Source organism: Panicum hallii, chromosome 9 (assembly GCF_002211085.1).
Source record: "Panicum hallii strain FIL2 chromosome 9, PHallii_v3.1, whole genome shotgun sequence".
NCBI lineage: Eukaryota > Viridiplantae > Streptophyta > Magnoliopsida > Poales > Poaceae > Panicum > Panicum hallii.
In genome coordinates this window covers 41,837,903-41,865,130 of record NC_038050.1, presented here as the reverse complement: position 1 = coordinate 41,865,130, position 27,228 = coordinate 41,837,903, and the positions used below count along the sequence as shown (strand labels likewise).

Below are 27,228 nucleotides of genomic sequence, written 5' to 3'. Positions count from 1 at the left end.
CAGCTGATTTATCAACTGAGAGATCGGCTATATATATCTATCGGTCATATACCCTTAATCACACTCCAATCGGCTGTACGTCACTCAATAGTTGTGCTGACGTAATCGAGTCGATACAACCACACCTAGTTACCTAGAATAACACTTAAGCACATCTCAGTTAAGACAACTGCTTTAAGAATCCTCCCTCTGCTAAAGTAATCGATGCTTTCATCGATCAATTAGAAAACCGATGCACCTCTCAATCAGCTACACAGGCCAAAGTACACAACCCTAGATCAATAAGCTAACACAATAGACACGCCTCTATTAGGTGCGACCTAAGCACATCAATCAGTTAAACCCCTGTTGTTCTAATCGGCTCTGTTGTAATCTTCAACAAGTAGCCGATCCTAATTAGTTGTCCTCTTAAAACTCTATCTAAGTTTAGTTCAGATCTTTCTGGTTGATATGTAAGTAGTATGTTAAATGAGTGTTGAATTGCAACTTTAGTGTGGAGTAAGATAGTTTTTTGTACACCCTTTAAATGTAATGTTGCATCGCATGTAGCTACGACTACTTTCGGCAACGGTACCTGCGAGATCTCCCCGGAGTCTACAGAGGATGTTTCTGAAGACCAAATGAACGTCACTAAAGGATTATCTGAAGCCCCGAACCAAAGTTCGGAAGATATTGACATTTCTAACTTCAGCCCCACCAGTAAAGGCAAGCCCCGGTGCACATCCCAATATTTCAAGTTATTACAATTTCATTATTATATTATATATCTTGCATTACGTCTAGGAGTTGAGAAGAAACCCTAGTTGCATAAGATCTTAGGAAACCAATGTATTGTACCCAAGTCCATACCGTTTTGATGCTCTACTAAATAGGACCGGTAAAAGTCGAGTGATTTCCTGTCACTCGCGCGATATAGGAGTTGTAATGTTTACATTCCTGTTATCACTATAAGGATGACAAACGGTAGTTTTGTGAGGTATCATGGTTGAGGTGATACCCCATCTGTGTTGTTGAATCTGTTAAGGTCGCAGCGTGTGGTAGTGCGGGTTAAGCGTTTGAAAGTACTAGCCACATGCCGCGAAATATGGTAAGCGGTAAGCCTAGTAACCAATCGGCCCGAGGAGTGGACATACCTCCCACCACTCGTCTTGCTTCTTCTGGTTACTTAAGTTCGACATGTGGGAATACGTGTTGCAAGGGCAACCAGGAATACAAGTTTTATAGTCGCGCTATAGACGTATGTCCTGCACTTTGGAAGTGCGTATGGTCCTGCAGTCACTTGTGGTGGACCTGTCCACGAGTCGGAATGAAAGGCAAACGGTTGCTTCGGAACGACCCTATGGTGTTCCAAGCGTGTGAGTTAGGTTTACCTTGCAAGGTTGAATTTCGATTCAGGAATCGTCCGCCTCTCACGATGAATGAGACTGCTTATCCCCTTTACCACATTGAGTAATAAGAGCAATCTTATGATTATCAAAGATGATGCTTGAACAAAGATTTTACCATGCTTGAGTAGTTACAGGTGCTTACCTAGGATGGATAATCAACTAGAATCTGAAAACTAAAAGTTGATATTAAGGATCCACTCTTAGTTGCTTTTCAGCTGAAACTAAATCCAGAACCATTATAAGTCTTCATAAGTCTAGTTACATGGCTAAGTATACCATAACCAGGTAAGCCTTGCTGAGTATTAGTATACTCAGTCTTGCTATGTTACATGTTTTCAGGTAAAGTCTTTGAAGACCCTACTCTTCCCCTGTCTTGGCCCTGTGCTCTTCCAGAAGGTTGGTCCGCGGAGTTGGATCCATCCCCAGCCAACATGAATGATACGGAGTGATGTCGTGCCCAGGCTTAGCATGACATCCGTCTTGACGACGTGTTGTGAATCGTCACGTATGTTTTCCGCTGCTAAAAACCATAACTCTAACAGTTTGTAATGTTTTCTCTAAATTTGAAACTTCGTACTGCTTTTGGAAACTTTTGTAATGTAATTCCCTGTGATGTAAAATATGATGGTAACTGTATCTCTGGACTCACCTTCGTGTGAGGTAACCTTATTTGATCCTGTGTATCGGTGGTTTATCGGGATGTTACCCGACAGGCCAAGGGATTATACCGTTTGAAGCACGTTGGAGCCCTCGGAAGTGGACTCGCGTACTTGAGCCGGTATAATTCAGGTTGGTTCTACCACAAAGAATATGTTGTATCGCCGTACAGATGACGTCGAAAAGGTACAGAAGGAAATCGTCGACACTGAACAACAGTCCGCCGATTGCCTTCGGCAGATCAAGATGCTAGGCGAGAAGGATGAGCGGCGACAAAAGGAACTGGACGACCTTAGGGGGGCCGCCCAGGAGCTTGTGGACATGGTGGATCCACCAGAAGAAGGCAAAGCAGGCAAGCGGCCCTTGCTGGAGCGACTTCTCGGAGCACCGCAGAAGGTCGTCAAGTTCCTCACAGAGGCCCCGGTCGCGTGTGTCAGCCACGCGCTCGTCTTTGTAAAATCCTTTTGGCCAGAAGCACAACTAGAGATGTTCGTGCAGGGAGTGGCTGTGGAGTGCACTGAAGATCAATTCAACGAGTACCTCCAAGAAGCTCAACCTGTAGTGGAACAGATAGTGAAAAATGTACTGCAGGATTAGAATGTAAAAAACAAGTACTCATTTTCCTTGTATATATTTTTATTTGATGTCTCTACTTGTATGCGTGCAAATGTGGAGGGTTGTGTTAGGTTTGGCGAACCAGCGTAAAAAATCAGCCACTCTAATGGAAATGAAACCCATAAGAAATTCGTTGGGGCGTAACCCTCTTAGCGACGCGCTACATCGGAACCCGGGTGTGGTGTTAAATGGGCAAGGGCCGGGTCGTCATCCCCTTAGGGGCGCGTCGTATCGTGATCCGGGTACGATGATAAGTGAGCAAGGGTCGGGTCGTCGCAGCCTCTGTGGCGCGCTACATCTGCGCCCGGGTGTAGTGAAAAATGAGCAAGGGTCTTCGCATTTCTCTCGACGGGTGCGAAGGGTAAGGAAGCTAGCCGAGCCAACTAGGATTCGTCTAGGTAGTTGGAACGTAGGGTCTCTAACAGGTAAGTTAAGAGAGCTAGTCGATGTAGCAATTAGGAGGCGTGTAAATATTCTATGCGTGCAGGAGACTAAATGGAAGGGCCAGAAGGCGAAGGAAGTGGAGGGTTCTGGCTTCAAGCTTTGGTACACGGGGACAACCTCGGGTAGGAATGGTGTAGGCATCTTGATCGATAAGAGCCTTAAGGATGGAGTTGTAGATGTTAGGAGGCAAGGCGACCGGATTATCCTAGTGCGGTTGGTTATTGGAGATTTGGCTCTGAATGTGATCAGTGCCTATGCCCCTCAGGTAGGTCTTAGTGAGAGCTCCAAGAGTCAGTTCTGGGAAGATCTTGATAGCATGGTTAGTACCGTACCTATCAGTGAGAAGCTCTTCATAGGAGGAGACCTCAATGGCCATGTGGGTGCGACTAATGTAGGATATGAGCGAGTACACGGGGGTTTCGGGTATGGTAGTAGGAACGAGGGGGGGAGGATGTTTTGAATTTTGCGTTGGCCTACGACCTGCTGTTAGCGAATACCCTCTTTAGAAAGAGGGAGTCCCATCTAGTGACCTTCCATAGTGGACAATACTCGAGCCAAATCGATTTTATCCTTGCTAGGAGAGAGGATAGACGTGCCTGCTTAGATTGTAAGGTGATACCTGGGGAGTGCGTTGTCCCCCAACACAAGCTTGTGGTGGCGGATTTTCGTTTTCGGGTATGTGCCCACCGGGACAAACGTGCCAAGATTGCGAGAACGAAGTGGTGGAAGCTTAGAGGGGAAGAGGCTCAGATGTTTAAGGAGAGGATGCTAGGCGAGGGGCCTTGGGAAGAAGGAGCAGATGTAGATGATATGTGGCTAAAGATGGCGATATGTGTTCGGAAGGTGGCCTCAGAAGTGTTTGGTGTGAGTAGGGGAGGCAAGCAGGAAGTGAAAGAGACTTGGTGGTGGAATGACGAGGTGCAAAGGGCTATTAAGGAGAAGAAGGAGTGTTTCAAACGCCTTCACCTCGACAAGAGCGCAACCAACATCGAGGGATATAGATTAGCGAAAAGGTCTGCAAAGCGAGCTGTAAGTGTAGCGAAAGGTCAGGCTTTTGATGATCTGTATCAACGGCTAGGTACGAAGGAAGGAGAGAAGGACATTTATAGGATAGCTAGGACCCGCGAGAGGAAGACAAGGGACATAAACCAAATCAAATGCATCAAGGATGGGACAGATCGACTTCTGGTGAAGGATGAGGAGATCAAGGACAGATGGCGAGAATACTTCGACAAGTTGTTTAATGGGGAAAATGAGGGTCCTACCTTCGAGTTGGACGACTCATTTGACGATACCAACAGACGCTTTGTGAGGAGGATTCAGGAGGCAGAGATCGGGGAGGCTTTGAAGAGGATGAAGGGAGGTAAAGCGATGGGTCCCGATGGCATCCCCATTGAGGTGTGGAGATGCCTGGGCGAGAGGGCGGTAGTATGGTTAACTAAGCTTTTTAACCTAATTTTCCAGTCAAACAAGATGCCGGAAGAATGGAGGAGAAGTATATTAGTACCGATCTTCAAGAATAAGGGAGATGTTCAAAGTTGTACTAACTACCGGGGGATTAAGCTGATGAGCCATACGATGAAACTTTGGGAGAGGGTTATCGAGCATCGCCTAAGAGGATTGACAAGGGTGACCCAAAACCAGTTTGGGTTCATGCCTGGGAGGTCGACCATGGAGGCGATTTTCTTAGTCCGACAGTTGATGGAGAGATGCAGAGAGGAGAAGAAGGACTTACACATGGTCTTTATTGACCTAGAGAAGGCGTATGTTAAAGTACCGAGAGACGTCATGTGGTGGGCCTTGGAAAAACACAAAGTTCCAACTAAGTATATTACCCTCATCAAGGATATGTACAAGGATGCGATGACTTGTGTTCGAACATGTGATGGCGATACCAGTGACTTTCCAATTAAAATTGGACTACATCAGGGGTCAGCATTGAGCCCTTATCTATTTGCTTTGGTGATGGATGAGGTCACAAGGGACATACAGGGTGATATCCCTTGGTGTATGCTCTTTGCTGATGATGTGGTGCTAGTTGATGAGAGTAGGGTAGGGGTTAATATGAAGTTAGAGCTGTGGAGACACACGTTAGAGTCGAGGGGGTTCAGACTGAGTAGGACCAAGACCGAGTATATGATGTGCGACTTTAGCCCGACTAGGCATGAGGATGGGGACGTTAGCCTCGAAGGTCAAGTGGTGGCCAAGAAGGATACTTTCCGGTATCTAGGATCAATGCTTCAGAAAGATGGAGACATTGATGAAGATGTTAGACATAGAATTTTAGCCGGGTGGGTGAAGTGGCGGCAGGCTTCGGGCGTCCTCTGTGACAAGAAGGTGCCACAGAGGCTAAAAGGTAAGTTCTATAGGACGGCGATTCGCCCAGCGATGCTATACGGTGCTGAATGTTGGCCTACAAAAAGGCGACATGTCCAGCAACTGAGTGTAGCAGAGATGCGTATGCTGCGTTGGTTCTGCGGGCATACAAGAAGGGACAGAATCCGGAACGAAGAGATTCGAGATAGGGTCGGGGTGGTACCTATCGATGAGAAGTTGATTCAACATCGGTTGAGATGGTTTGGACATGTACAACGGAGGCCTCCCGAGGCGCCGGTGCGTAGTGGAGTTTTAAAGCGGGGCGATAATGTAAAGAGAGGTAGAGGTAGACCTAGACTAACTTGTGACAAGACGGTTAAGAGAGACCTTAAGGAGTGGAATATCGCTAAGGAATTAGCTATGGATAGGAGCGCTTGGAGATTAGCAATTAATGTACCTGAACCGTGACGTTTGTTACTTTTTGTTTAACCCCTAACTCTTCCTTTGGCTTGTGCACTTTTTGTGTTTCTTATTCTTGTTTTCTGTGGGTTTCATCTCTAGCCTACTCCAACTTGCTTGGGACAAAAGGCTAAGTTGTTGTTGTTGTTGTTGTCTCTACTTGTATGTGCCTTAGCTGAATTGTCATCCAGATTGGAAGGCGAAGTAGTAGATGCTACCCCGGGTGCAACGACCTTGGAAGTAGTCGTAGTGGCTCCGAGTAGGAACCCATCCAACAAGTTAGACATATCCCGATCGAACGGGTCTAACCAGTTAGGAAAGAATGCGAGTATTAGCGTGAGACTGCTGTGCTTATGGCAAGGAAAATGAAACTACCCCGAGTGCAACGACTCTGGGCGTAGTAAAAAATTGCTCCTCATATGAGCGCGTCCAACAAGTTAGGTATGAACCAATCGAATGGATCGAACTTGTTGGGAATGAACGCGAGCACCGCCGTGAGGCTACCGTGTTTATGGTAGAAAACGAAACTACCCCAATTGCAACGACTCTGGATGTAGTTGAAATAGCTCCTCATGCGAGCCCATCCAACAAGTTAGGTATAAACCTAATCGAACGGATCGAATTTGTTGGGAAAAATGCGAGCATCACCGCGAGACTGCCGTGCTTATGGTAGAAAAAGAAACTACCCCAAGTGCAACGACTCTGGATGTAGTCGAAATAGCTCCTCATGCGAGCCCATCCAACAAGTTAGGTATAAACCTAATCGAACGGATCGAATTTGTTGGAAAAAATGAGATCATCGCCGCAAGCGACCATCAAAGGTCACGGCGGAAGTCGATTCATATAAAGCATGAACGTAGCCAAAGCCTCTGTCAAAACTTATAATACGAAGTTGACAAAACAAGAACGTGGCCGTAGCCTCTGTCACAACTTATGGCAAGAAGTCAATTTATAAAACATGAACGTGGCCGGAGCCTCCATCTGTTAACAGAAAAATTTACATTCCGAATTTTGTGGCACGCAACCTCCAAATTGATTCGGAAGAAAAAAGGCCGCATAGGTGTCCGGAGAATAGCTATCCACGCGTGCTTCTTTATGGGTAGAACTTGCGCAGGTTCTGAATGTTCCAGGAATTCGGGACATCTTGACCCTCGGGGTATTGTAGTCGATACGACCCCAGTCTTGTAATCTGCTTGACAACGAACGGTCCTTCCCACCTCGAGCTGAGCTTGTGTAAGCCAGACTCGTCTTGGATGCGGCATAGGATCAGATTGCCTATACTGAATGACCGTTCTCTCACGTTGCGATTGTGATATCGCCGGATCCCCTACAGGTATCGTGCTGACTGAACAAGAGCGGTGCAGTGAGCCTCTTCGACAGAGTCAAGCTCTAACTGCCTTGCTTCGTCCGCCTCGCCTTCATTGTACAGTTCAACTCTTGGGGATTTCCACATGATGTCGGCTGGTAAGATAGCTTCAGAGCTGTAGACAAGGAAGAATGGTGTTTGTCCTGTGGCTTTGGACGGCTGAGTCCTGAGCCCCCAGATGACATGTGGCAACTCGTGTATCCACTTTCCTCCTTTCTTGCTATTTTCATCATAGAGTCTTTTCTTGAGGCCCTCGATTATCATGCCGTTCGCCCTCTCGACTTGACCATTGGCCCTTGGGTGTGCAATAGAGACATATTTGACCTCGATGCATGCATTTTCATAGAACTCCCAGAACTGGTTGGCCGTGAAATTTGGTCCCAGATCCATGATGATGGTGTTCGGGAAGCCGAAGCGATGCAAGATATCGGAGATGAAGTCAACGACTCGATCGGGTATGAGCTTGGCTATCAGCTTGTACTCGATCCACTTGGTAAACTTGTCGATAGCCACCAATACATGGGTGAAACCGCATGGCGCCGTTGTGAAGGGCCCAATCATATCAAGGCTCCAGCAAGCAAACGACCAGGATGGTGGTATGGTGATGAGACTGTGAGCTGGGACATGAGAATGCTTGCCAAAGAATTGGCAGTTTTGGCATCTCCGCACGAGATCCTCAACATCGGACACTGCGGTGGGCCACCACAAATCTTCTCTGTATGCTTTCCCCACCAGCATTTTTAAAGCTGCGTGGTTGCCGCAAACACCCTCATGTATTTCCCGCAGTATGTCGCAGCCGTCTTCTCTCGTGACGCACTTCATGAGCACACCTGATCGTGCACCACGTCGGTAGAGTTTACTGTCGACTAGGACGAAACCCTTACTTCTGCGCATGACACGAGCTACCTCTGCGCTTCTTGCGTCCATCCCCACTGGTAGTTTTTGATTCCGGATGAAGTCGATATAAGCCTCTCTCCAGTCCTCTCCAAGCATCATAACCTCCCGATCAGGCTGTTGAAGGCCAGCATCAGTGGTTACCTGAGGTGAGGGCATGATGGATGGCTGTTTCAGCTCCTGGACAAAAACTCCTGCTGGAACCTATGCGCGGGTGGATCCTAGCTTGGATAGTACATCTATGCCAGCATTATACTCCCGTACCACATGATGAACCTCCAGGCCAAAAAATTTATTTTCCAGCTTGCACACTTCTTGTACATAAGCGTCCATCGTCTCCTTGTTGCAGTCCCACTCTTTGTTAACTGGCTGAATGACAAGAAGGGAATCATCATATACAATTAGTCGCTTGATGCCTAGTGATATCGCCAAACTCAGCCCGTGAAGCAAGGCTTCATACTCGGCTTCATTATTGGATACCTGCCAAAGGATCTGGAGGACATACTTCAGTTGTTCGCCCCGTGGAGAAATAAATAGGACTTCAGCGCCGCCGCCATCGAGCTTAAGAGACCCATCAAAGTACATGGCCCAGTGCTCTGGCTTGTCGACTGGAGTTGGGACTTGGTTCTCTTGCCACTCGGCCATAAAATCGACTAGAGCTTGAGACTTGATTGCAGTGCGTGGCTTGAAGTCGATGGACAAAGCCCCTAGTTCCAGTGCCCACTTTGATATACGCCCCGTGGTATCTTGATTGTGAAGAATATCCACCAACGAAAAATCCGTAATCATAGTGATCTTGTACTCGTCGAAGTAGTGGCGCAACTTTCTTGATGTAATCAGTACAGCATATAAAAGTTTTTGAACTGCCGGGTATCGTACCTTAGATTCGGAGAGTACCTCATTGACGAAGTACACGGGCCTCTGCACTCCAAACGCATGGCCCTCCTCGCTACGGTCGACTACAATGGCACTGCTGACAACATGAGTTTCGCCGCAATGTAGAGTAGTAGATCTTCTCCCGGCAGTGGAGCTGTAAGGACCGGGGGAGACTGAAGGTGATATTTCAGATCTTGCAGGGCCCGCTCGGCCTCCTCCATCCACTAGAACTTATCTTGGTGTTTCAGGAGCTTGAAGAAGGGTATTCCTCTCTCCCCGAGTCGGGAGATGAACCTATTCAGGGCTGCCATACATCCTGTTAGCTTCTGCACATCTTTGATTGTGGCCAGAGCCCCCATAGCAGTGATGGCCGTAACTTCACAGGATTGGCTTCAATTCCCCGGTTGTTGACGATGAACCCGAGCAATTTCCCTAATGGTACTCCAAAAACGCATTTAGTTGGGTTGAGCTTCCACCGAAACTGCGTAGGCTGCTGAACGTCTCTTCCAAGTCTGCAATCAGGTCGTCGAGATTCCTGGTCTTGATGACCACATCATCCACGTAAGCTTCAATGTTCCAATGTAGCTGATCAGCAAAGAACATCTGAATCACGCGCTGATAGGTTGCTCCTGCGTTTTTCAACCCGAAAGACATAGTTTTGTAAGCGTATGCCCCGAACGGGGTGATGAACGCGGTTTTGATTTGATCTTCCTCCTTGAGCGCAATCTGGTGATATCCTGAATAGCAATCAAGGAAGCAGAGGAGTACACAACCTGCCGTCGAGTCGACAACTTGATCAATGCGCGGTAGCTCGAAGTGATCCTTTGGGCAATGCTTGTTGAGATCGGTGTAATCAACGCACATTCTCTATTCATTATTCTTTTTCCTTAAAAGGACGGAATTAGCTACCCACTCTGGATGGATTACTTCTTTAATGAAGCCAGCCGCGAGGAGTTTAGCTATTTCCCGTTTAATTGCCTCACGCTTGTCGTGAGCAAATCTTCGAAGGCGTTGCTTTTTGGGCACAGCCTGTCGGTGTACATTCAAACTATGCTCGATCAATTCCCTGAGCACCCTTGGCATATCCGCTGGTTTCCATGCGAATATATCTCGGTTGGCCTGAAGGAAACTGACGAGCGCGAGTTCCTATTTCTCATCTAAGCCTGCGCCCATAACGGCGGTCTTGGATGAGTCACTCTCCTGGAGCTGGATCGACTTGAGGGCCACGTCGCCGGTCGACTGGATGCTCGACTTGCTGGCCTTTCTTGAAGGGATCTCCAGCCTAGCTTGGGAGAGCTGCTGCACGGCCGCGAGTACTTTCCCTGAAGCATCTGGCACACACGTAGTCGAAGCATACTGGATCGCCTCCTGGCTGCAATCATATAACTTCTTCAAGTCGCCTCGGAGAGTGAGTACTCCACTTTGTCCTGGCATCTTGAGAAGCAAATAAATATAATGTGGCACTGCCATGAATTTGATGAGTGCCGGTCGGTCCAGTATGGCATGATAAGAAGATTCAAAGTTGGCAAATTCAAATTTGATAAACTCAGTGCGGTAGTTCTCCCTCGTGCCGAAGGTGACCGGAAGAACCACCGTGCCAAGTGGATGTGCCGCATTACCTGGAACAATGCTGTAGAAAGAAAACTTGCTTGGAACCAGCATGTCCGTGAAGTACAGACCCATCTTTCTCAAAGTGCTGGCGAAGATGAGGTTGAGACCACTCTCGCCGTCGATGAGCACCTTGGTGAGCCTGACCTCTGCCACCACCAGATCCAGGACTAGGGGGAACTTACCGAACTTCGAGAAGCTTATCCACTGGTCATCACAGGAGAACAAGATGGGGACCTCTGACCAACGGAGTGGTCATGGTACCGCCGGCTCGACGGACATGATCTCCTGGATAAGCAGTTTCTGTTCCCGCCTGGAACCGAAGTCTCCATCTCCCCCGAAGATGATGTTGACGGTCTTTGAGGCATCCTAGAACTTCGTGTTATGCGATTTGTCCCCTTGGTCGTCGTCCTTGGGTTCTTTGTCCACTAGCTTGTTCTTCTCGCTGCCACCAGGATTGCTAAATGTCCTCCGGAGGTGGTAGCAATCAATTGCCGCATGATTGGCACCTGGATGCCATGGGCATTTCTTCTGCAGGAGCTTTTCAAACTCCTCCTGTGTCGTTGTCTTCTTGCCTCACGAGGGACGATCCACAGCCGCGACGAGATCGTCTGGCTTGCGCTTTCGGGATGGACCCGAGTAGTCCCGCTGGCTCTTGTTATTACGGTTGTCTTTTGGACGCCTCAGGTTGCTATCATTGCACCCTGGGAACCGCTCCCGTATCTTTTCTTCCTGCTCAGACCAGTCGTGCATCATGTACAGTTTTCGGTCTGTTCCTCTCAAAGTCTCTGTAGATGCCTAGGTTGGTGATGCCATTGTAGAAGCAGTCGATGATGTCTTCCTCCGAGATATTCGCAATGGTAGCACAGACGTCAAAGAAACGGCATGTATAGGACCGTAGGAGCTTGTTACATTCCTGTTTATATTGAGCAAGATCGTGACGAGTACCTGCGCAAGTGATCGCCCCCTGAAAGTTGTCGATGAAGACCTTCTTGAGCCGCTCCTAGGAGTCGCTCGAGTTGTTGCAGAGGCTCTCCAACCATATGAGCGGCGCAGGGTCCAAAGCCATCGGAAAGTAGATGACCTTGGTGATGTTGGAGCCCCCTACGACTTCAATGGCGGTGGAGTAGCAACGTAGCCATTGCTAAGGAGCTTGCTTGTCATCATACTTGGTTATCCCGATCGGCTTGAAGCCCTCAGGGTACTTATAACTGCTAAACCATGCAGAGAAAGCTGGAAAACGGTCGCTGTAGTCAGTACCCTCTGTCTCGGCTACTTCGCGCTCTCTATGCCTGGAATTGATTATGGACCACGCATCGCGTCCTTCATTGATTCGCTGGCGTAGGTCTTCTGGAGGAGGCTGATGATTGGCCTGTCGTGGGTTACCCCCTGGAGGTGGCTACTGCCTCCCACCAGGGGCCTCACTCCCGCGAGTGTTGTCGTTGTTGTTGCTGTGTTGAAGTCGAGGACGGCCGCCTGCCGTTCGGCTATGAGCCTGGCTTCGGCTTTCTCCCACGCGCTCCTCCCTGACAGTAGACGCTGGGTTTTGTTGATCAGGCTGAATCCAAGCCCTCTATGTGTAACAAAGTGCTTAACGCACGTTTGGATCATTACTACGCTCGAGTATAGCAGTTACCCTGGCGATGTTGGCCACCGGAGTCCTGAAGTCCCACTCGCATACGGCAGCGAATTCGGCGTCTAGCTCGCGATGCATAGATCGCATGCGCTCATTGACCCTCCTTCGCCGGGCTGCGCGAGCTCTGTTCCTAGTCCTCCGTGCCTCACGATCGGCGTCGTTTTCATCGCCGGTGTTGGCTATGGCCTCATCTTCAGATACCGCATCAAATTCGATGATGGGCAAGTCGCCATCATCCTTGTCTTCTTCCGCCATCAGCACCTGGCGTGAGATAAGCTCATCAGAGCTCGCATCGACTAGCTCGGTTGACTCCTCTACCATGGTGGCTAATGGCCTGCACTCCTTAAAAGGCAAGGGCTCAAGGTGTGCCACAAGTCGGTCTTCGGCCTCGAGTAGATCAAGGAGTTTCATGCCTTGCCAATGCATGAAACGGCCCTCTAGAGTAGAGGTGATTTTCAGACCGTTGTGACCAAGACAAGCCAAGGCCCCCCGGCATGCGGTGGCTTCGGGCTTTCCAATTTGGAGCAAAGAGTCCAAGTCCTTCTCCAATGTGGAGAGGGACTCGGGGTTGTTGGCCTCCTGACCTCCTGAAGATCAGTGGCCAAATTGCATAGACCGAGTCGTGATTGGCTACGCGAGACCTCAGATTGGAATGAGTCCAACCCAAGCAAGGTTGTTGCGGTGCCGGATGAAGTCACGCCGAAAGCAGACTCCTCCTCGGTCCTCGTAGCGGAACCATGGATTGACAAGTCGTCGAGATTATCGACAAACTCGTTGAGGTCGCTATGAAAACTCGTCGCGGGAGTTTTCGGCTTCATGTCGATGAGGAATCGACGGAAACTACCCGCACCATCTGCGACGCAAACCCATGAGCCGAAAACAAACGTTATGCTCTGAAGGGGCACATCACTGGTGAACTTGAATGATGCTATCGAGTTCGCCGGTGGATCTTCGATGCGCTCCCCTACCTAGCGCGCCAGCTGTCGGTGTTTTACCGGTTGCCCACCGAGTGGTATACCCGAGGTGGTAAGTTTAGGTTGGGAGATGCCGAGATCAGGAACTCGAAGGTGCAAGGAACACAAGGTTTAGATAGGTTCGGCCGTGATGTGCGTAATACTCTATGTCCTGTATGGTGATTTGTATTACCTTGGGTGTTGATGTTATGTTTCGAGGGGGTCCCTGCCCCCCCTTATATATCCGAGAGGACAGGGTTACATGAATCCTAGTCCAATACTAGCCAAGGAATCGTACTCGAGTACAACTCAAGTAGTTTCCTTCTGTACCGACTAGTCCTACTTCGCATGCGAGTAGAGAACAACACAGAAAAGAGATAGGACAAGCCCTATCTCCTAATCCTGTTTAAACTACGTTATGTACATAGTCCCGTAGTCCCGGGTCTGACAAGCCCCACCCGTGGTCTTTTTCAGATCTAACCCTAAAATTTTCCTAATTTGCGAGCATTGTTTCTGTGTCTTGTAGATCTTCCCTGCTAGCCCCTGAAATCTATAGTTAATCACATATAGGTCCTTACGAACCTTGTTTCCTGTATAGTTTCCGTGTTTTAGGTCTGTTTTGATATGTTCTTTTTGCATTAGTCTTCTAAAACCCTAAGCTATCGTTTTATAGCGTTGTTGTATCGTAGTTCTTGTTTTTAAAATTCAAAATAGATTTAATTTGACTAATGACCTCTCATCTAGTTTTTCCAATTAAAATCCAATTAGATCTATACTCCGGTTTTATTAATTAATGTAACTTGATTAATACCAGCATAAATGTGTTTTAGTTATAATTTGTTAGTTCAACATGAATCATATGAATTTATGTGTTTAGATGTTCTCATAACTTCTTTGCTAATTAATTGTTTAACAAGTGTAATTTATACCTAGAAAATTATTAATAAAATTGGACTAAGTTGTACCTCGTCTTTATAAATACAAATATAATATGAGTTAATTATAATTAGGGATATTCTCTTTTGAATATATTTTACACTAGTTTTCTAAATTAAAATAAATGAAGCTTATAGTTTATTTGTTCTCTTTTATAACATAAACATTCCGATAGCTGTTTCTTTTCAACCGTAGCTCCGCTTTCCTCGTTTCTTGCGCTCTCGTGATCGTAGCAACGAGCCATATCCTTTAGTTCACTTTTTTAAAGCTTTCTTTTTGTTTGGTGTATGTGTTCTTAGTTGTTCTTTTTGTTTGTTTGTTGTTTTGCTTGGGCCCGATGCTCGTTTGATGTTAGAAGGAGCGCGATCCAAGAGCTTTGAAGATTTAGAGTTTCAAGAACCAGAGTTGAAGACTCTGAGCAACTATTCTCTAAAAGAAAAGCAAGTGTTTTCTTGATCATTCTTTTATCCTAACAATTACAAATAGAAACAACTTTTCTTTATGCATGCATGTGTCTTAACCTGATGGATCCTAATTAAAAATATGCCTAGTCTTTATGATCATTCCTTGCTAACCTGGGTTTTATCTTTGTGTTAGTTAGTTATTGCTTAGTTGCTATAACTTGTTTTGGTTTGGAAATAATTTATAACGATGATAACAACAATGATGATGCTGCACCTGTTTTATTATTCATGTTCATGCTCTTTGTGTTGTTATTCACAAGATCATCTGTTTAATCGGAATATGGAGAACCATCTAGGAAAATAGTGTAACCACAGTACTATATGACTCTGGTCTTGGCTAATTAATTAGAGACTCGAGCTTATGATAATCTTACCGAAAGGGCAAGAAGGGTTGCATCGATGGGGTATAGCTGAGTCCTCTTGAGGCTTTATGATATGTGATCCTTGGCTAAGGCACTTTCTCATTAGGAAGAGTTATGACTGTTTTGACTTGAAACCTTAGCGGATTGTCATAAGTAAGAGAATCTTTGTAAAGGCCTCGTAGTGAATCTCTTGCCACTCACCTCGGAAGTATTTAAGAGGCTAGCTACCTCGGGCAAATTAGGAGACACGAATTGTGGGTAAAAGTGTACAATCTCTGCGGAGTGAAAACTGATATATCAGCCGTGCTCATAGTTAAGAGCGGCTTGGACCCTCACAAGATTAATGAACTTGAAGATTAATTAAATCGTGAACCATGTATATGGTTTTGGATATGCTTATGTTGTATCTCTTCTCTCTCTTTTAATGTGGGTTGGTATGAACTTATACCTTAATAATCAGGTGCTAATAAAATTTGACCAACTAAAATTGCTTATCGCAGTAAGACAGTCAGCCTTTCCTTACTTTTGGCCTTTATGTCATATAATTCCCAACACTTGCTGAGTATCAACCATAAGTGTACTCACGCTTGTAATAATTGCTGCTCAGAGAAGAAAGTGATGTGAAATCTTTTGAAGATGATGCTAAGTTCTAGGCTTATGCAACCCCCGGCCGATTGCCTGTGAAGTTTGGAGTTTTCGTTTCCAGGATAAGCTATATAACTCTGATAATCTTTTATAGTCTTTTAGTTCTCTTTTCGTGATACTATTGCTGATTATTCACTAATAAAGTCACTGTATGTATGGAACTTGATCCTATCATACATATTATTACGCATTCGGTTTTATTCTTAAAACCGGATGTGACACTCTCATTATAAATATTATACCACATCATCTAATAATTTAATAATTTGCTGATGTGGCACCCTATTCAATGCATATAAAATCCTTATGAAACTTGCACCACAAATGACCTTACCAGCTATCCTTCAGCGAACGTTCCACCTGGAATCGGCACACGCTGCCATGAATATGGTTGACGCGCATGTAATAAGGCTGTCTGTGGTAGTGGTACCCGTCGTACGAAGAACATCCCATTATCCCAAGAAATGTGCTAACCAATGTACAGGTAGAGCAGAAAATGGTTGTAGATGAGCTTGCTAGCCATACCAAATGTTTGTGTCAGAGTGTGATATTGTAAGGTTAGATTCCCGTCCTGTGTTCGAAAGTTTTGGTTGAGCAGGAATCTAAGAACTCTCCTAGTCTCTCTAATAAAGCTCTCTCTTTATTCGCAAACTAATTGCATACTTATACAGGATCAGGGTAGAACGACACTGATGGTCCTATCGAAGACCCAGTTGATGGGGATAGGAGTGGGCTTGTTTTTTGCCTTGACTGCTCTCTCCGTGACCTTCTCTTCCATCCTCTGCATTTTGTTCGGCAGCGCGCACAGGTAGTCACGCGCGCGCCTCCCTTCGCCGGAGAGCCCCGAGGCGAGCTCCTTCACGCCCCACTGCCCTATAAGGTGCTCCAGGATGCTGCGGTAGTCGGAAACCGTATACGTGCCGGCCAGCTGTGCGATGGCGATGAAGCGATCGTAGAAGTCGCGGCCGCTATGGCGGCCGTCATTGATGAAGCCAGTCGGCATGTCGATCCGGTGGCGCATCATGTACGCCATTGCGCGCACGGCGGCGTCCGGTTCTACCTCGAAGAGCTTCCCCATGATACGGGTGTAGGCCGCCTCGTGCCGCTTCTCGTCGGCGGCGACGGTGCCGCAGATGCGCGCGAGCGCAGCGTCCCCGGCGCCGCGCGCGCCGACGAGGCGCGCCGTGTTCCCGTGCGCGATAGCCGTGGCGCGCTCCTGGAAGGTGAGGTAGACGAAGCCGTGGTAAGGGCTCCTCACCGGCGCGTGGAAGCTCATCCCGTCGCGGATGAGGCGCTGCACGGTGCGCTCCACCTCGCGCATGTCGAAGCGGCCGGAGAGGTGCATGTAGCGGTTGAGCACGTCGCCGTGGCGGTTCTCCTCGGCGGACCACCCGCGGATCCAGCGGGCCCACGGCGTGGGGTCGGCGCCCGTGGTGTCACGCACGACCTCGAAGCGGTTCAGCCCGCTCGGGTACGTGGGCAGCGCCTCCTCTGTGACCATGTTCGCCACGAGGCACACGAGGAGCTCGTCCGGCACCTCCGCCGCCCCCGCGCGGAGCTCGAGGCACGCGGCGTGGAAGCCGTCGCTGCCCAGGGCCGCCGGATCCGGCAGCATGTCGGACGGCTGCCAGGACGCCTCCACGGGCTTGAGCAGCGTGAGCACGTGCTCCTCCACCCACGGCTCCATCTCCCTCAGCAAGTCCAGTCTATCCGGCGTCAGGTAGCTGGGCCATTCGTCCTCCTTGTCTCGCCGGCGTCCGGCCGCGGCCGTAACTTCTCTGCTCGCTGTAGCCCTATTCCTGCACCTCCTGCAATCTTGCAGGCACTCAGCATGTGCAGTTATCGTACGTCAACAGAGCCTGTAAAAATTAACCTCTAGAGTAATCTATGCACGTACGGACGTACCAACTGCTGCGATTGATGGCTATGACACCATTGCCGGCAGTTGTGTGTGGGTTGCAGTAGCGGTTTCTACCAGCAGGAGCATTTGGTTTACACGCCGGGTACCCAATAAACCTGAGCAAGGTTGCTGCTGCCAAGGCCATGGTGTTGGAAGCTGCTGGCTAACCACAGATCTAGATCGCTCGAGCTCACCACTACCAGAGAATCAGAGGCTGTGTGATTTGTGAATGTTGATGAGTCCTGCTGGCTACACCATTCCATGGGGGCGTTCTTATATATAGCCGCGGAGCAGCTAGATACCCCATGTCATTAGTAGTATAATTCGCAGTTACTACCGCGCCGTTGTTTGGTAGGAGTGGGTGGCATTGAGTTACTCCGTCTGTCTTGGGGCACATGCATGCCCATTCATGTATCGAGAGGGCACATCGCCTATGCATGCAGTTACACCTTGCCAGCCGGTTTTCAATATCCCTGAGGCAGTACCACCTAGTTTTTTTTTCTATTTATACTCACAGTACCTCCTAGTTATCCTCCCTTACCAGGCCATACAAGATTTTTCAACACTTCACGTGGCCCCCGTCGTCGTCGGTCTGTGAATGAATGCAACTAGTTCCCTGTAGATTTGGTGACGAGCAGATAGAGACCACAGTGTTTCCTCTGCAGGATTCTTGTCGTTTTTGGTTGCTGGCTGCACAGGAACTTGGATTATTAGTCCCCACCCATTGATGGATAGGATTAATTGACATAGTAGGCTGCTATAATGACAAACGAGTCTGCCTCGTTCCCATACGCCGTCATTAACTGGCCACCACATTTGGTGCACACCCAGAGAAGTGAGCATTCGTCCGTGGCGCTAGTACCGGCTGCATTTTGAGCCGGTATTAGTGTATGCATTTAGTACCGGGCCAAAAGAATAGTGCTTCGGGGAGCCATTTAGGGTGCGTTTGGTTCAGCTGTGAGCTGTGAAAAAGCTACTATGGAAAAGCTGCTGTGAAAAAGCTGCTGTGAGAAAGCTGCTGTGAAAAAGCTGAACGCCGTTTGGTTCAACCTGCTGTGAAACTGTGAATTGATGTAAAATGTCCGTAATGCCCCTGAGACCCTGATATGTTGTTTATATGTAAAATGAGACTAATGATGTAAACTTTGCATTGACGACATATTTTTCACGAAATTATATTACATATATAAATAAGTGCATTGTTCATTTCAAAAGAGTTGTCAGCTACATAGCAATCTCATGTTCCCCTTGCATTTTCTATCGAAGTAGCTATCCTATCACAAATTGTGTTCATAGTTACTTTATTCTCTCCCTCTATCTCACGACCATCATCTTGAGTTTGTTCCTCAACATTTGATGCTCTTGGCATATACTCCTCATCTGCGTCACACCTCTCAAACTCCTTATCACGCAATTGACTATCACGAATGAAATTGTGTAGCGCAAAACAAACTATAATGATCTCTTTGTGCCGGTCAGCTGAGAAACTCGGCATAGCTTTCAATATGCGCCATTTTTGCTTGAGAACTCGAAATGCTCGCTCAATGATATAGCGGAGAGAGGAGTGCAAAAAGTTGAATAACTCATGCTTTCCTTGCGGTGGACGTCCACGATGATAATGAAATTCTGGTATATGGTACGTAGTCCCCTTAAAAGGTGCAAGGTATCCAGTTCGATTTGGATAACCGGAGTCAACAAGATAGTATTTATCTGAAAATGAAAAATAAGTTAGCATTGTAAAAAATGATGATCAAAGTGTATAAGGGACTATTTACCTTTAGGAGGTACAAGAAATGAAGGAAAGTTTGCCAATGCATGGTTAAGGATCCGTGTATCATGTACGGAACCCGCCCATCCAGCAACCACAAATGTAAACCTCATATCAAAGTCACATATGGTAAGTACATTTTGTGATGTATATCCATGACGATAAGTGTAGTTAATTACCTCATCAACTGGAACAATAACCGGAATATGTGATCCATCTATTGCACCAATAGCACCCTTGAAATGAGGCCAGAAACGATGTTTTTTCAACTTCTCATGTTTATTGCTAAATGTTGGATCCTTCGGCTTCATTTTATGTTTTGCTAATTTAAGTAAACACTTCAATACCTCCTTAAATTTCATATGAACTGTCCATGTTGACCGGACAAAACGGTTTTCAGCTTGGGAAAATGACTGAGGCCCTCCAACAATCCATAAGAACATTGCTAATGATTCTATTGATGTAACATTTCTAGAGAATTTCAAACCATATGAAGACACCAATAAATCATGAAGAGTCATAAAAACCTCTGTACTCATCCGAAACATCTTGTAAAAGTATCTTGGACGCTTGAAGCACTTCATGACCCAATCATAACCAGATTCCGGATCTTCTTTTGCTCTATATTCAGCTTTATTAGCATATCGCTCATTGTAAAGAGCAGCCAGATTTCGAAGAAGAGCAGCATGTTGAGATAACTCATTTAGTGAAAGAAGAGACTGCTGGCCTTTTCTAGCCAGCTCTTCCATATTCGCATCCATCTACATAAACAAAGTAAATTGTTCAAAAAATGCAGAAATAACGCTTTCAACAAACAAGACAAAACTGGTTCCAACATACAAGAAAAATTATTAAACATACACGAAAAAAATAGTTCCACCATACAATACAAATCTGGTTCCAACATACATAACAAAACTGGTTCCAACGTAAAAAATAACACTAGTTCCAACATACAAGATAATTGTTCGAACATACGAGAACGTAAGCAAATAAATGGTTGAAACACAAGAGAAATTGATCTATGTGGCCTTCTTTATCTCGTGCTCCCTCTCAATCAAATCAAACCTTCCTTCGTTTGTTTCAAGCGCACTAAGCATCTCTCTAAACTCAGGCTTCATGATTAATAAGTGAGCTTTGTACATCAAAGCAGTTTTTTCTTGAATCCCACAATCCTTCACCATTCTCATGGCTTGTGCAATAGTTGGAACAGGGCTGGATTGTGGAGGAGCTGATGATGCTTCAAGACTTGACCCAATTTTATCAGTTGCACTTTCAATCCTCATGCATGTGTTCTTGTACATCCAAAAAAATGGACTCTTCTCCTCCTTCTCTTCAGTCGGACTAGACAATTGTTTGCGCTTCTTTCCTGCTGGTTTTGGTTTCTCATTGGGAGTAATCTCCACTGGTTCCTCATCACTCGAGTCACTTGAAGAAATATCTCCCGGACATGATGCGGAAGCACCGGTGATATACACCTTCTCAAACAGCAGATGTAAATCATTAAGGTACTTCGGCCCCCGCTTTCGAAACTTGACATGGACGCACTTGATACCTCTCTCTGGGTTGTTGCATCGCTTGATACCTCTCTCTGGGTTGTTGCATCGCTGTAAAATAAATTTAGCAAGGTTAGGAACAAAATATAACAAAGGCAAATAGAATTCCCTTAAAAAAACAAAACTTAACTCACCGCAAGATTTTCATCCCACCACGTGCTAGAACAATCAACAGTTTGATTCGCATCATCCCATCCAAGCCCAGTGGCAGCATTTTTCAGTTCCATGAACACGGTGTAATCTTTTTTCATGTTGTCCAATTTATTCTTCAATTGTGACCTCACTAGTTTCAACCCGGTTCTTGCAAAAAGTTTATCCTCAAGGTTCTTCCAACCAGTTCTAGTGAAACAACCATTTGGTCTATTCCCAAGAATAAGCTCCTCCTTGCAAATGTCAATGAAGTGCTTCAAAGTGGCATTATCCCACACCGCCTTTTCACCCATCACTAATGTGAGGATCACAATCAACTATTTTTTCATTCACAAGCAATTGATGTATTATTCCAAATGTTAAGAAAATAGAAATAAACTGGTGACTATGGTACTTTATAAATTTAAAAAGTAAAGACACCTGAAGAAAATACTGCAAGACACAGTTATTACAAATATTTGAAAGCGATGCCTCTACAATCTACTTTCTTACACCAAAGAAAAGCCTATATAGAGACCCATACTTGCTTAGCACAGAATAATTAGGTGTGCAAACAATCAAAATGGACTTTTAAAAAACTAGCAAACCAGACTTCCAAGGAACTTGCAAGTTAAAAGGGTTAACCATACTTTCCTGTAACAACACAATTAAAGATAGAATCTGATATGCATAGTGACAGATAAAGGTCTTTGTTGACCTATTTATTCTTGATGACAATGACCTACCAACAAATAGTAAAAGGTAGATACCAATGACTATAATCCAGATTGTGATAAGCAATCATGTAACCAAAAGATAAGATCACAAAACTTATAATATCCAAAGATTATTCCTTGCAACTAATCTCTATATAAATAGAAGTTTCTCGATAGGACAATAATACATTTGACAATCCAAATCCAATTAACTAGCTGACAGTATTATGATGATGCATTCGATTGACCAATCCAGAGGATCGAAACTACAAGGCAGCTACCACTACGCTTTTCAAATTTCACGGATTCATTCCCTTCGTGAGCTCCAGACGCATGCATCCATCTCTAACATATAGGAATTTTTGAAGGAAGGAGACCGCACATACCTTCAGGACCGGCTGGCATGGGGAGCAGGGGTGCGGCCGGCGTGGGGAGCAGGGGCGCCGCCGTGGGAGCAGGGGTGCGCCCGGCGTGGGAGCAGGGGCGCGGGCGCCGGGGGTGGGGGCGCGGGCGCAGGGGGTGTGCGGGCGCTGGGGGGCGGGGGAGCGGGCCCGGGCGCCGGGGGGTCAGGGCGCGGCCGCCGGGAGCGCGGGGGTGGGCCGCCGGGGGGTCGGGGGCGCGGCCGCTGGGGGGTCGGGGGCGCGGGCGCCGGGGGAGCAGGGCATCCAACCCTAGCGCTAATGGTGCAGGATTGGGGGAAGCGAGAGGAGAACGAAGGAAAAGGAAAGGGAGAATCGAACCGGTACGTTGTGTAATCGATGGCAGGCGGGTAAATTTTTCCATCTTCCCACTGCAACACCGCGAAAAGCTAGGGGCGACCGGCTGTGGGAGCTGAACGTAAAAATGCAGGTGCGTTACGAAATGCTGGGTTGCGTTCCAGGGTCTTTGGTTCGGCTTTGACGTTCCGAACGCAAACGCAGGTCGCGAACGCTGAACCAAACGCGGCCTACCGGCTGCTAAAGTGCGCCACCGATGCCGGAGCAACAGCTAGTCCCACTTTAGTACCGGCTGGGGGCTCTAGTCGGTACTAAATGGCGCCAAGGATATATAGTACCGGCTGGAGACTCGAGCCGGTACTAAATAGAGAAATCTAATACCGGCTTGAGCCACCAGCCGGTACTAACGTGCCTTCATCTGTATATCAGCATCTTTCTTCCTCCCCCAGCCCGAGCCATTCATTTGGAGCTCAGGCTTTTTCTTCCCATGGCGTTTTAGAGAGAAGGTGCTGCCCATTTTTCTCAAGATTGGTGAGGATTTCACGCATTCAAGTGCTCAAAAGGTTAGCAACTTCATCCTGTCTTCTTTGATGGTTCATGCTTCATTTTATGCTTTATACTTAGAGAAATTTTTTATTATTAGAAAGAGTGAGAATGACTAGAAGCGATGACTAGAATTTGAATGTGGTTAGTTTGCATGTGGGAAATATAGAGTGATTTTTTTAATTAATTTCAAGTGACATGTGTGTATATATCATTATGCTAATATTTGTTTTCAGTTAATTTCAAGTAACACGTGTATTTCCAAGGGTGGCTATTATTGTTATGCTTTGAACCTAGTGAAATGTATAATTAGTATATGTGAAATATCTTATTTATACTTGGTATTTATTTTGTATTATGAAGGAATTATTTTGACACTCTAATAATGTATTTATTCAGGCTCTTATTGAAACCATCAAGATGTAAAAAAAAATCTTTATTTCGGAACATGTATCTGTTGTTAACCTTTACGATATGGTGATGACACCATCATTCGGAGCCAATATGATATTCGCGACATGGTGCAGTATAAGGACATGATGATGGTGTACGGTCTTGGTCCCAATGAAGAAATCCTCACCTTTGAGCAAGGTGAGGATGTCACCATTCGGACCAAGGACGTACCCTCCATCACATCCTTGTGCCGCACCGTGTCGCTGATATCACTGTTAGCCCCGAATAGTAGTGTCATCACCGCAGGGTCAAGGTTAACGATAGATACATGTTCCTAAACAAAGATTTATTTTCTTCTCGATGGTTTTTGCATATAGAGCCTAAGTAAATATTTTGAACCTTGATTGCATCCCATATGCCATGGGACGATGAGTGTCCGCCTCAAACTGAAGAGTGTCAAAATAATTAGGGTTTAGAAATAGTGAATGTGAAATGTCAAGTTGAATGTGAATGCAAAGATGTAATTTGAATATAGCTACTGAGTATGAGTATATTTTCATTGTAATTCTAAGAATTTATTCTCTTATTTACATTTATTTGATAAGTGTAGTGAAATTAGTTTTACTTTTGAAAATACTGTAGTTTAGTGCTTCAACCATCATGATGAGTATTTAATTAATGAGTAATTAATGTTTAATATGTAGAAATAGCTTTGCAACATGATGCATTGGAGCGTCGTGCTTTTGCTCGCGCGTCGGTACGCAATCATTTGAGGCGCACTGGCTATTCCCTTGAGTTCCGCCCTGAAGAGCATCAATTAGATATCAAGTTGCATGGTACGGATGATGATCGCAAGTTGATGGCTTGACGTAATGCAAGGCGTGAAGCATCGGGGATAGCACAAATTGAACGTTCGGTGTCGAGAGTTCACGAGGCGGTTCACGAGGCCTCGGTCAATAGGTCTTATGAGTAGTTTGTATTAGCATGTAGCTTATTCAGAATTTTGGATCTTTTAATTAGTCATGTTGTGTAATTGATAATATGTAATGTTAACGTAGACCTTTTAATTAGTCATGGTGTGTGATGGTTATTTGGACCTTTTAATACTGGACCTCTTAATTTATTATTCATGTATGTTGTGTGATGGAGATTTCAGACCTTTTAATTATTCATATTATTGTAATAGTTAAAAATATGCCTCTTTGATTATAGTTTCTTACTAAAATTAGTGTGACCGGCGCACCATGGCGTGGATAATATGATTGCAGATGGACCGACAATGGATATACGGCGACTGGTGCAGCATGGTGTAGATTAATGGCCTAACGTCTTTTCGCAATGCGGCTGAGGCCCACAGGTCATCGAAAGGTTTCATGTGGTGTCCATGCCGCATTTGTAGAATAACAAGGAATTCTCTATAAGAAGCACTCTACACGTCCACCTTATTGAAAGGGGTTTCATGGATAGTTATACTATTTGGACCAAGCACGGTGAACCTGGAGTTCTGATGGAAGATGATGAAGATGCTGATGATGATAACAACATTCCAAACTTGGCTCACTTGTACGAAGCGGGTGCCTTTGATGATGAACCAATGGACGAGGCTAAAGAAAATGCCGTAGAAGAGCAACCACATGACGAACTAGGTTAGGTGTTGCTAGATGCATAGAAAGACAGTGAAACTGTGAAGGAGTCAAAGAAGTTTGAGAAGATGTTGGAGGATCATAAAAAGTTGCTGCATCCAGATTGCAAACAGGATCACACAAAGTTGGGTATCACACTGGAATTGCTGCAGTGGAAGGCAAAAGATGGTATTACCAATAAGGGATTTGAGGAGCTACTTGGAATCGTAAAGAACATGCTTCCTGAGGGTAATGAACTGCCCTCGACAATATACGAAGCAAAAAATGTTGTTTGCCCTCTTGGATTGGATGTACAGAGGATTCATGCTTGTCCTAATGATTGTATCCTCTATCTCAGCGTCAAATATGAAAAACTGGATGTTTATCCTCTTTGTATGGTAGAACCGCTTGAATTATTCCAGCTCAAGTGTGCTAGTCATCACTATACAGGCGATACTAACTCAACGCACTTCAAACGGAACAACCCATTGGTCTGTCGGGTCACCGCCTGATTCAACCACGGTTACACAGGATCAAGGTTGGTTTACCTCGCACGAAGACGAGTTTACAATCACACCACAGTTCATCAACTTTAATTTACAGAAATATTAAACATTATTACAATCTATTTCAGACTTAAGTAAACTTATAAAAATATTGTTTAAAACAACAAGCTAAACAGCTTGTTCAAAGTAGTAGCGGAAGAAATTCACACGCGACTACACGTGTCGTGAAAGTTGACACCACGCTCAGCCCAAAACATGGCGTCATTCCGGAGGGTCATTGCCGGCCGGGGATAGATCCCATTCCACGGACCAGCCAAACGGAACAGAGGATGGCCAGGCTGGACAATCCGTTTGGTTCACATAGGCCATACCTGAAAGACAGACTAGCAAGACTGAGTATGCTAATACTCAGCAAGACTTACCCATTTTATGGTATACTTTGCCATGTAACTAGACTTATGAAGGCTTGTAATGGTTCTGAGTTTAATTTCAGCTGAAAAGCAACAAAGAGTATGATCTAACTTTCATGTTTTAGCTTTCAGCTTCTAGTTGCATTAACCATTCTAGGTAAGCACCTATACTAGACGAGCAAGGAAGAGATTAACATCCATCAATATTATTACAACAATAGTTATTGTTCTTACTCTATGTGGCAGAAGGAATAAGCAGTCTCAATCTCCACAAGAAACGGATGATTCTGAATCAAGTTTCATAACCTTGCAAGGGTAAACCTAACACACATGCTTGGAACATCCAATGATCATTCCGAAGCAACCATTTGCCTTTCATTCCGACTCATGGATCAGGGCCACCACAAGCGACTGTAGGACCATACGCACATCCAATATGCAGGACGAATGTCTGTAGCACGACTACATGACCGTACTCCTATCCGCTGTGCCGAACGTATTCCTGCACGTCGGTGCATGTGGAAAAAACTAAATTACGAGTGGTAGGAGGTATGTCCACTCCTGATATGAACGGGGGTGCCCGATCTTCCGTCAGGTGAAGGAAAACTCGTTTTGGTCGGAATGCGACACACCGATCCGGCTTCAAGTCAGCAACTCGAACCCCGCAATCTTAGCACCACAACTCCTTTGGTTATCAACTGTAGCCACAATCCGGTTGACCTCGCCGAGAAGGCTAATCCCTGCCTGCGAAACGAAGAACACAAGCAAGAACTCGATAGAAACGCAGCACTCAAATTAAAGTGACAACTGCAGATGATTGATTAAGCTCGAAAGTTGGGGTTCTACAAACCGAAAGATGGCGACTGTTCAAAGACAGATTGATCTAAAGCAAAACCCGAACCCTAATGAGGGCGGCGGCTACTGAAATATAGGGAATAGGGGCGTGGCTTCCCCCTGAACGCGCCCCTAATGGGCTCAACAAAGATACACGGCCCAAAGGCCAAAATACGATGTCGCAGCACCGGAACAGAATCTGGACGCCAACTTCCTCGGACAATTTCCGACGACTCAGAAGGAGTTTGGACCTGAAACCAATGCCAATAGAAGCTCCATGAAATTATCTTTCCGTCCATATGTGGATCATCGAATTCGGACTTCGGATGTGGCCTGGGCGTCCAATTTACATCAGGCTGATCCTGGACTCCGAGGTGGACTCGAAGTTAAATTGGATTGGGTCTCCATGTGGCTTGGCGGCCCTTGCTGTTCCTCCACACCTCCATGCTCCTCTCCATGTGTTCCCTGGGCCTCTCCTTGGTTCCTAATCATATTGTAAAAATTAGGTAGCAACCA

General features: G+C 46.1%; 1 protein-coding gene and 1 pseudogene across 1 annotated transcript; both read right to left on the bottom strand.

The window, feature by feature from the left end:
- Positions 1-16,182: 16,182 nt before the first annotated feature.
- LOC112877516 (acyl-[acyl-carrier-protein] desaturase 6, chloroplastic-like) lies at positions 16,183-17,754 on the bottom strand. The gene is made up of 2 exons (XM_025941838.1): positions 17,525-17,754; positions 16,183-17,427 (listed from the first exon to the last, which is right to left on the bottom strand). The coding sequence occupies exons 1-2, from the start codon at positions 17,662-17,664 to the stop codon at positions 16,293-16,295; spliced, it is 1,275 nt and encodes a 424-aa protein (XP_025797623.1). The 5' UTR covers positions 17,665-17,754; the 3' UTR covers positions 16,183-16,292.
- Positions 17,755-20,165: 2,411 nt separating this feature from the next.
- On the bottom strand, positions 20,166-21,502 carry LOC112876748 (annotated as a pseudogene).
- Positions 21,503-27,228: the final 5,726 nt, after the last annotated feature.

Coding starts and splice junctions, on each gene's coding strand:
- LOC112877516 (XM_025941838.1), bottom strand. CDS start 17,664: ATGGCCTTGGCAGCAGCAACCTTGCTCAGGTTTATTGGGTACCCGGCG. Junction 17,428..17,524: donor GCCATCAATCGCAGCAGTTG/GTACGTCCGTAC, acceptor GCAAGATTGCAG/GAGGTGCAGGAATAGGGCTA.